General features: G+C 38.4%; 1 protein-coding gene across 4 annotated transcripts; it reads right to left on the bottom strand.

The window, feature by feature from the left end:
- Positions 1-1,309: 1,309 nt before the first annotated feature.
- MTERF1 (mitochondrial transcription termination factor 1) lies at positions 1,310-9,761 on the bottom strand. 4 transcript variants are annotated; one of them, XM_069461800.1, is made up of 3 exons: positions 9,722-9,761; positions 9,277-9,335; positions 1,310-3,825 (listed from the first exon to the last, which is right to left on the bottom strand). In XM_069461800.1, the coding sequence occupies exons 2-3, from the start codon at positions 9,303-9,305 to the stop codon at positions 2,667-2,669; spliced, it is 1,188 nt and encodes a 395-aa protein (XP_069317901.1). In that variant the 5' UTR covers positions 9,306-9,335; positions 9,722-9,761; the 3' UTR covers positions 1,310-2,666. The 4 variants fall into 4 exon arrangements, with proteins under 4 accessions (XP_069317901.1, XP_069317898.1, XP_069317900.1 ...); XM_069461797.1 differs by having other exon boundaries at positions 9,681-9,755; XM_069461799.1 differs by having other exon boundaries at positions 9,701-9,755.
- Between the last annotated feature and the right edge of the window lie 1,476 nt (positions 9,762-11,237).

Below are 11,237 nucleotides of genomic sequence, written 5' to 3'. Positions count from 1 at the left end.
TCTATCTGCATATATACAAGCCCACTCTAAAAAAGCCCACCTGGGGGTGGAGGGGGGGCGGTGAACCGCAATGCAGATTTAAGCTAATGGCATAATAATTACCCTCAGGTTACTCTAGGTCACTTTCTAAATCTTATTATACCTGGGCTAGGGAATTCCTAGACTGATGAAGCATGGCCTCCTTCCCCAGGTGTAGCAGTTGTTCAGGATAGGATTAAGGGTGGGGCAGCACCAAAATGGAGTGCCCGCCCTTATCCTTCTTCCCAGGTGGAGCAATCGCTCGAATCAGCACCAGAACAGGGAACACTTGTCCCAAGAAGAGCAGGAGATCCTAACTATCTACCTAACACATTGATTATCTCTGCGAGATAAGATTATAGTTTTTTTTTTCCTTTTTTGTGATTTATTACCCATTTTCCCCATTATAAACCTGGATTTTTTCACTTATGAAAAAAATTACTTAAGATTTTTATAATTCCATTTTTAAAAAAGAATTGATACTGCCCTGGGACTTCTCAGCTTCCATAACTCTATGAAATAAGCTCATTTTCTTTAAAATTCCCCAGTTTCAGGTATTATGTTATAAGCAACAGAAAGTGGACTAAGAGTTGCACAACTCTATAAATATAAAAAGTTAAAATAGTATTTTCAAAAGCAGCTTTATTGATACAGAATTCATATATCATACAATTTACCTAAAGTATACAACTCAATTTTATAACAGCTACCACTGATGGAATAGTTAGTAAAGGCAAGAAACCTTTATAGTCTCTTTCTCATTTGATTCTTACCAACTTTGCAAGGTCAATTTTTAATCTTATACATGGGGAAATAAGTTCAGTAAATTTTGTACACAAAGTTAGTGTTATTCAGTAATGATACCCAGCTATATCACTCTAAAGAAATGCCTCTCTAAAGCTCATGTTTTCTAAACTATGCCATGCTGTTGCCATCAAACAGGTTTACTGAAGATTATAATAAGAGTATTATTGAACATATAAATGGCCTTGGAAAAGCAGACATTTTCTTTCCTCAATGGTAGGAATAAGTTTTTTTGAGGCATCACTGATAGCAATTAAGGTTTAAAAGGTTGAGCATCATTATGTTATGTAATTCAAAATCCACAACTAGAAAACAAACCCCTCTGAAAAATAATTAAAATTAAGGTCACATAACTTGTCTCTTCTCTTTCAGTTTATATCAGAGCTACAGTGTAGCTTCAAGAAACACACATCATCTGATTTGTCATTTTTAAAGACAATGCCTCTAGAAATTCCTCATTATTTATATTAGATAAAATGCCAACAAAACATAAACATACAGAAGTGATCGCCATTTCTTTAAACTACATTCATTAGGCAAAAAACATTCCTTTATTTAGATTTTATTTACATTTAGCTTTTCACGCACACATTTAAGGGACTTTATACACACTAACTTATTAGCAATTCCAGAAAGGTAGGTAGATTAGAAAAATGCAATCACTCTTTATGAGTTAGAAATACAGATATAATACTAAAAGGACTGCATTTTGTCACTTCACCTATAATGTGACTAATCATCTATTTAGTTCCTATATCATTTACTGTTGTAACAAATTATCACACTCAATGGTTTAAAATAACACAAGCTTCCTATCTTATAGTTCTGTAGATAGAAGTTTGACAAGTTTCACTGGGCTAAAAAAGGTGACAGAAGTGCTGCATTCCTTTCTGGGGGCTCTAGGGGAAAACTCTGTTTCCATACCTTTTCCATTTTCTATAGGCCATCTGCATATGTTGGCTCATGGACCCTTCCTCCTTCTTAGCCTCCTTTTGACCTCCGTTCAAAAGTCTTTCTTATTTGCATCACTCTGACCTCCTCTTTAGCCTCCCTCTTCCACTTATAAGGGCCCTTATGATTATATTAGACCCACTCAAATAATTCAGGATAATTTCCCCATCTCAAGGCACTTAATCACATTTAACTTAATCATGTCTGCAAACTCCTTTTGCAATGTAACATAACATATTCATAGCTTCTGTAAGTTAAGACATCAGTGTCTTTAGGTGGACATTATTCTGCTTACTACAGTTGCCCTTGTCTTCAAAGAAATCAGGATACACCAATAGTAAATCCTGGGGGAAGTGGAGGAGGCACACCAATGGTTTAAATGGAGAATGTAAAACTTGGGATGAAAAATCCCTCCTTTCTATTTTGTCAGATTTTTACTATTTTTACTGGCATTCTACTTTTTAACATGAACCACAGAGGCAAAGGAAAGGAGAAGCTGCCATTTGAAATCATGAGAGGAAATAGAACTACCTAAATGAGTCTGTCAATTTTTTAATCTGATCAGAAAAAACAAAAGCTTATTTTGTACTTTCTATCTTCCTACACATTGTTCTGCCCTGGCACTGAGGAACTGCCATTTGTAAAGCAGCCACAGCCTGTATCATCTAATGGTATGTTGCATTAATTCAAACTAGAGAAGATATAGCTAGGAGGATGATACTTGAGCATACCAATAGTTTTTATTAATCTATAAAGCCAAATTATAAATCCAAAAGATAACTACATATGTATCTGTAGTTAAAAAATCAACTCTCCTTTCTGAAAGGCCCAAATTCAAAATAAAATATCACTATATCATATGACTGACTTTTTAAAAGTCTCTGAACAATGTTTTAACTGCTTAACTTTTTCAATTTAGCTTTATATCTTTTTTGACTCCAAGACAGAAGAGTGATGTTTGATGTACTCAAGTTATAGCCAGCATTTACCAATTCTTTGATTCGATTTTTTAAAGTACTTATACTTGAATCCAGAACCCGAGGATTTTCAATTATTTGTGAAATGCTAATTTTTTCTTCTATGAGGCAGTCTATTTTATCATTAAACTTTTTCTCTGCCAAGAAGATCACATCTGGATAGCTTAAGACAAATTTCTGTACCTCTTCTTCAGTACATCCAAGAGAAATCAGCTTCTCTTTGATATTAGTATAGTTTCTTTTGGCATAATCGTTGGAAAGGTCTAGGATTTCAGCTCCTGGACCACATATCAGAACAAGCAGTTCCCCACTGTTCAAGTTGAAAGTTGACTGTAAAAATTCAATGTTGGCTTTCACCCGCTTGGTACTCTGAATTAAGATGAAAGGATTTTTAAAAATTATCTTCCTGACAAAATCTACAGGATCATTGTGACCCAATGACAAACAAACTTCCTGCAAAAGGTGAACCATCTGTTTGTTCAGCTCAAGACTATTGGAGAAAGTACGAGGGGCATTTGTCAACAATCGACAAAGGCATTTACGGGTCAATCCAACTGAGTAGAGAAACTTTATATTATTCTCTAAGTTTAGGTTGTTATTGGACCGAAAAAAGGATTCGGGAGAACGTTCCAAAATATTTACAAGTTCAAGGTCTGATGTCACAATCCTTCTCCAAAGATCCCACCGTTTTGAAAGACTTTCAGGAGTACGTGTTATGGCTCGTGGATATCTTGATACAATGCTAGCAATCACTTCTTTACTAGCTCCTTTGGACAGAAGGAACGTCTTCAGGTCCTGCTCATTAGTAACCAGTCTATTAAAAACTCCAGGCTGTCGTTTCTTTGCCATGTCAATATCTACTCCCATAGTAAGTAAGTTGTTCAATAGGTCCTCATTTTCCAAAGGCTCTTTGTTTGCATTACCACACTTTACACCAAAAAGCCTAACTGAAACTGATTTGAAGAGGATTTCTGCTGAAAACTGGATCATCCATCTTGAACCAAAGAGAAAGTTACTTCTCATATCCCAGCAGTTTCTTGGTGCCATAATGGTCAGGTAGCCCAAAACTGGAATGCTGCATAAGACAACATACATAATATTACACAAATGCATGTGTTAAACAGCTAAATAACCATATTATAATCCTATAAGCATCATGGTCATTTCTCCAAGAATATACCTATAGTTCCAGCTCTCCGGGTACTGTGGTAACAATTCCACCACCACACTCTCACTCCCTTGCTCACTGTTTCTGTTGATTATCTGTGGGCCCAGAGCTGCTTCCATTTTTAACATAAAGAAAAGCAGGATGGTACCATCACTGCCCCAGAATTATTTCTGCTTCTACCTTGCTCTGTTTATTTGGCCTCGCCCGCCTTGGCTACCCAAAACTAGTTGTCCCTCTCCATCTCTACTTTGTCCTCCTGGTTTCCAGACCTTAGGCTTATTTCTAATAACTGACACTTCCATTTCTGCCTTATCTTCCAATTTCCCAGATCTTTGACCTTGTCCTGCCTATAGATACTAGACTTCTTTGTCTCTGGCCTCCTGGTTTTCGATCTCTAAATCTAGCCCTGAAAACTAACAATTCAGACTATCCAATTTCCATCTTAAACATCTTTTTCTACATTCATGGTATCCCCTAAATCCATGCTATAATTACAGCCTTCATTCTTAGCTTACATAGACCTTTAGTCAACAGCTCCTGATCCCAATCTCCACCTCATTCAGTTTACCTGTCATTCCCTTGGTTGTAATCCAACAATTTCAAATCAATTTTCATCTTCAAAATGATCTAGTTGGGATATTTAATCCACATAGTCCACCACATGTGGAACTGTGCTGAGAGACAGCACATAAACATTAAAACATTACTTTTACCATCCTCCTCTACCCCATCACCATATTATACAAGACCAGGGCTGTCTGCACCTGTCACACAATACTTACAACTTCCAGCTTCTACCAAGTGACTAAAACCTCAATAACAGTTTCCTGATCATTTATAAATGGGGCACAGAAAGTATGACCTTCTATATGATTATAATCATAGGTCCCTACCAAAAGGAACATCTCTATAGGAAATATTTTACAAGAAAAGCAACAGAAAAGGTGTTCTTCTGTTATTCAACCTATCTGATGATTTGTTTCTAAGCTACTTGTGGTCTGAGTCATACAACAGCACATATATTTACTTAAAACTGTACTTTCTCCTTTTCAGAATATACAGCTATGACAAACAGTGCTTGACTTCTAATTACTTACAATGAACTCTTACTTAGAAAAGGCATTTCCCTTTTCCTAATTAAGCACAAAATCAAAAATACAGATAGATGGTTCCAATCCACCACTAACATTTTTGGACTTAAGATACTGCTTTCAAGATCAATTTCAAAGAAAGCCTCTTTGTGTCTGTTCTTTCAATTACTCCAATTTTAACAAGAACTTGAATTATGCCCACAGGCTGAGAACATTCCTGTGGCTCACATAATCTACAGATTCTCAAAGAACTGGGAAAAGATTCCAAAACTATAGAATCAAGTAACATTCAAGCCCGAATGCAGGGCATTCACAAAGTAAACATCAAACAACAACAAAAGCATATTTCTGATTGATCCATATGTACTCTAGTGAGCTTATTTTTCTTCACTTCTCCATAATACCACATACTACTCTGTGATTAAATACTGTTCCCAAAATGCATGAATTTAGAAACTTAAAAATAAGATCCTCTTTCTAACTAAAGAATGAAGGCTCTACCTTGCACAGCTCAACAAGCTGCTTGCTCCTCCAGATGCTCAAGGGTGACCTCTACTGGATAACGGGACAGAACACTATCAGCTGGAGATCAGACCAGTGCTTTCTAAACAGGGGTGCAACATGAACCAATGGGACACAGGAAAAAAATAGTAAAATTTCAATTTATACTTGTCTTAGCCTTTGAAAATTTCCACTTTTTACATGTTTTTTTATAATGTACACAATATAATAGTACTGTAAGACATGCATATGACTAATAAAATTACATATATTAGACCTACATTTATAAACATTTTTTATTGATAGTGTACACAATCAAAAAAGTTTGAAGACTACTAGACAGTGCAATTTGTTGAGATTAGCATGATGATAAACACAGCTGAACAAGCACAGAATGTTCAACCGAAATTCTACTAATGGCAAACTAAAAATAAGTGAAAACCTGCCAAAATTCCTAATAAAAGAGTAATAAATCCATTAAGATTTCTTTTAAATCTGTCAAAAGTAAATTTTATATCTTTGTGTATAACTCATTCTCCATGGAAATATCTTCCACGTGAATTGACACACCCAAAACCTAACTGAGCATCTTTCCCCTCCTCCAAACTCACCCTCCTCTGATTAAGGATATCACTCTCACTATCCTGAGTCATTTATGATAAAAATCTAAAAGTGAGCTTTGCTTTCTTCCTCTTCCTCAACCCTACAGTCATCAAATCATGTAGATTCAGTTTCTTCAGCATCTTAGAAATCCAACCTCTCTATTCTTTTGTTATTCTGACTGTTACAAGTCTTCATTCTCTTACCCAGCCTGTAACAGCCATCTGCCTTGCTTCTCTAACATCACTCAAAACTGCCACCATACTGACACTTGTTTAAAAAAAAAAGATGTGATTATGTCCCTCATTTTCTGATTGAAGACTTTCCATAGCTCTCCCCAAGAAAGCAAAATCTTCAGACTGACCTTCAAAGCCCTCAACACCTAGTTCTACCTACCTCTCCAGCTATCTCTACTATTCTACAACCTCACTACCTGACAGTGTTGCCTCTCAAACCTTTGATCTTGAACATCCTTGACCATCCCTGTCTCCCTGCATTTGCTTAAGCTGTTATTCTTTCACAAAGGCCCATCCTCCTGATGCCTATGCATAGTACAAGGTCCCTTTCAAATACAATCTTCCCTCAAATCTTTAACTTAAAATACTTACTGTTGAAGTGAATCATTTTTTTTATAATTTATTACTAAGCAATCTAAAACTAAGTATTCTATTTACATAGGGGGAAAAAAGCTGAAATAGACTTAGAACTGGCAACTGAAATTTGGTCTTTGTTACAATGCTAAAATGCATTACATTTACCCCCAAAATGATGTGAGCAGTCTCAGCAAAACCGGAAAACAGTAATTAATAATATTGACTGTTAGTAAACATATAAAGAAACAAGGGATTCTTTATGTTTAAGAATATATTAATTTTTGGCCGGGCGCGGTGGCTCACGCCTGTAATCCTAGCACTCTGGGAGGCCGAGGCGGGTGGATCGCTCGAGGTCAGGAGTTCAAGACCAGCCTGAGCAAGAGTGAGACCCCGTCTCTACTAAAAAAATAGAAAGAAATTACATAGACAACTAAAATATATATAGAAAAAAAAATTAGCCGGGCATGGTGGCGCATGCCTGTAGTCCCAGCTACTCGGGAGGCTGAGGCAGGAGGATCGCTTAAGCCCAGGAGTTTGAGGTTGCTGTGAGCTAGGCTGACGCCACGGCACTCACTCTAGCCCGGGCAACAGAGTGAGACCCTGTCTCAAAAAAAAAAAAAAAAAAAAAAAAAAAAAAAAAAAAAAAAAGAATATATTAATTCTTAAAATATATAGAATCTATCACAATTTTAAGTGTTTATATCCTGTAACCCAGCATTTCCATTTCTTGGAGATTATCCAAAGGAAACAAAAGGAAAGGAATACCCATTTGTTATGAAAAGGATGACCATAACATAAAAGGATGATCAGAACATTATCTGCTATAGCAAAAAAGAACCACCCCAAATGGCCACCAATAATAGAATGATTACTAAATTGTGGTACATGATGCAATATATTACTATACAGGTACTAAAAAGAAATGAGGCAGATCTAATGCAATCAAAATATATCCAAGATATCCTAAGTGGCAAACTGCATAACAGTATGGATAGGATAATATCATTTATATTAAAGGGGGGAGGCATTAATATATAGAGAAGAGAAAAGCTGAATAAGAGTTATCTCTGAAAGATTAACAGGGGCTATATACTTCTGAAATACGGATATTTTATTTAATAAAAGCTATAACAATCAGCATGACCAGCTTCATTTTGCTTCTGACCCCCTGCAAGTAATATCCTTTAGCTCTGCCTTGCTCTGCACATAGGCCAGCTAATTATAGGAAGAATGTAGTCTATAGTTCAACTCTAGAAGAAAGATGATAACTGATCCTTTCCCAAAACTAACTATTGGGGAGATAAGAAAAGTATGCACACAAGTAACAATACTATGTTAAAGATTTACAGGAACATCAAACCTGCCTGAACTAAGAATTTTTAGAACCTCCTGGGACCCTTGATGCCCAGATGTCTGTGATCTTCAGTTTCCTTTTGCAACCCCCACCCCTTCCCTTAATATAAAAAGGAGTCTAAAATTCGTATTGACTTAAGATGGTTCTTTGGGACATTAGTCCACCATCTTCTCAGTTTGCTGGCACAAGGAATGGAAGTCACTTTCCTTTCCTCAACACCTTGTCTCTCAACATACTGGCTGTCCTGTGGTGAGTGGTACAAGCTTGGACTCTGTAATAAATGTGTTATTTTGCAGTCAGACAAATTTTAAACAAATTAAATTAGCCTGAGGTGTAAAAAACAATGGAAAATACACATATATATCATATATAAAAAATATATATATAAAAAACCTTTCTCTATTTTTCATATTGTAGCACAAAAAAGGTCAAACTTGAAAAACATCAATGAGGTTTTACTCTTAGCAGCCAATCTCCATTCAAATACTCCTATAAAAATCTAAAAAGGTGGCGGGGCGCAGTGGCTCACGCCTGTAATCCTAGCACTCTGGGAGGCCGAGGCGGGTGGATCGTTTGAGCTCAGGAGTTTGAGACCAGCGTGAGCAACAGCGAGACCCCCTGTCTCTACTAAAAATAGAAAGAAATTATCTGGACAACTAAAAATATATAGAAAAAAAAAAAATTAGCCGGGCATGGTGGTGTATGCCTGTAGTCCCAGCTACTTGGGAGGCTGAGGCAGAAGGATTGCTTGAGCCCAGGAGTTTGAGGTTGCTATGAGCTAGGCTGATGCCACGGCACTCCAGTCAGGGTGACAGAGCGGGACTCTGCCTCAAAAAAAAAAAAAAAAAAAAATCTAAAGAGGTGAATAAATATTTAAGCAGCCTAATGCAAGAAATATCAACTCCCTTAACTACAAATTTCAAAAACAGTAAATATTACAAAATTGACTTCGATTTGTCTCTCAAATTCATGCTTTTAATTAATCAAAGCCATTATCCCAAGGGCTAACTATCAAACTAAGAAACACACTGAAATTCTCTGTACTTGTAACTTGAACTTCAAAAGAAGAGGATTTATATTCCCCTCCACTCCACAATTGGCCAGTTAAAGATACTTTTCATGGAAATGGCTAATCACTGGCTCTAAGGTACCACATTCCAGCTGGTCTTTACATATAGCAAACTAAGTTTGGAGATGTTTACAGCAATGCATTTCTCACCTTATTTTTCTTAATGAAAGACTTTGCATCCCTCCAGAAATGCTGGAGAACAGCTGTCTCTAGAAATGGCAACAAAACAAAACATTGTCAGGACATCATAATACAGATAAAAGTGATTGATCCCAGCTAACGTTGCATAGTGTTCTTGTGGAATGCACTACCTCTTGCAAACTAAGCAGCTCTCAGACACACTGAAAAGAAAACGGCAAGTACACGCCTGGAAAAGGTAGCGGAATCACGAATATGTTTTGTAAAACCAAAGCTAAGCGCTTCATGTACATTGTTTTAGTTAACCGCCCACAACAACTTAAAAGGTAGGCATTATCCCTAAAATTACAAAATCTAAAACAGCCCCGAGTTCCCTTATTAGCTTGTCTTAGCTAGCTAAAGCATAAGGTTCGAACCCAGGTGGGTCTTTCTTAACTCAAAACCAAGGTAATTCTACACCGTAGGCTCTTTCCAGCCCAGGGGCAACTCTTCAATGGACCTTTCCAGCCCAAGGTCTAGGTGACTCAGCTGTCTTCTAGGTGACAGCTGAGTCACCTAGACCTTCTTCTAAAAAAGAAAAAGAAAGGAAAACACAGCAACAACAAACTCTCCCCCTCACCCGGAACTGTACCTACACGCCGAACATGGCTTTTACTTCCGCCTCTGGGGTCTGGCGCGCCACCGAGGGGCGGAAATGGACAAGACTAACTTCCGGCCGCCGGCCGCGAGCAGAGGCGACGTCTCCGGCCCTGCGCCCCCGCGCGGTAATCCCGCCATCCTCCTTAGCCCGACGCGAGGGCCCGGCAGGGGGCGGCAAAAGACCGCGGTGAGCGCGGGGAATCGAACGCGGGGATTCTCCCGACGCCGGGGGCGGATGGCGAGGGGGAATTGTAAGGCATCCGCTGTTGGCCGGCAACAGGCAGGGGGAAATCACATGAATTTTGCAGCCTGATAAGGCGATTCCCGCTATTAATGTGGTGAACACGATGCCGATGAACACTTCGATGTTTGGTGCTGGAAACGCGTGTGTAAACAGTCCCAGATTCTCTTTCTTTCATGTACTACCTTGGAAATCCTGGAGTGTGGCTGCTGGTCTGAATTCAGCATCAGCCTTCAGGCTGCGAATCAATTCTAGTATACTTCGATTTACCTGCTTGCGGCACGAATTCAGTTCTGGTTCTTTTGAAATTGTGACTGCTTTAGGCCATTTAAATTAAAGACTAGAAGCAACCGAAACTGAATTATCCCTGGCTGACGCGCTTTCGCCACCTTTGGGCGTGTCGCCTTAAACATCCCCCGCCCCTTCATCCATCACCTGCCTGGTGATAGTGGCAATGAAGAAGTTAAAGCTTCAATTCAAGGCAATTCTACTGCGACCTCCAAAAGAAAGATAATATCTAGATTAATGAAGTAATCATATATGTCAGGTTATCCTCAGAAGAAAATGGTAGTTTAGTCTTTAGCAAACCAGAAAGTGGGGAAAAGGGGTTGTTGATCTTGAATTCTGCAACAAGGGAGAATTTCCTGCATTACTAACTCCTCTGTGTGGAAACCTAATGATAGAATTTTCCTTATCCCAGTTCTGTACCAGTGAGCCAAACTGTTTTACCCTCGCTCTTCCCCTTAGATTACGATATGCCTAGCTGGTTTATTGTCACTTTGTTTTGGATTAACTTTCTATTTTATTGGTTTATAAGGATAAAGATTTATCATTGGGAATTTACATTGTTAGAGCCGGATTCCCTTGGCCCCGGGAACAGAATGACAGAGTCACTGAGGCTGTAAAAGGCAAAGGAGTTTATTGACTAGCTAGCTAGGGTCCAAGCCCCGAGCACCAACGCAGTGGTCTCTTTCCATGGGCAGGGACCCCGCGCAGCGGGAGTACATGTCTTTTATACTCTTTGCTGGAATTCGTTACAGCCAGTTACTTCCCATAAGGGGACATACGCCCCTGACAAGCTTGTTCACGTGTT

This window comes from Eulemur rufifrons, chromosome 29 (assembly GCF_041146395.1).
Source record: "Eulemur rufifrons isolate Redbay chromosome 29, OSU_ERuf_1, whole genome shotgun sequence".
Lineage (NCBI taxonomy): Eukaryota > Metazoa > Chordata > Mammalia > Primates > Lemuridae > Eulemur > Eulemur rufifrons.
The sequence above is the reverse complement of the archived record's forward strand: the minus strand, read 5'-3'. Positions and strand labels throughout refer to the sequence as shown.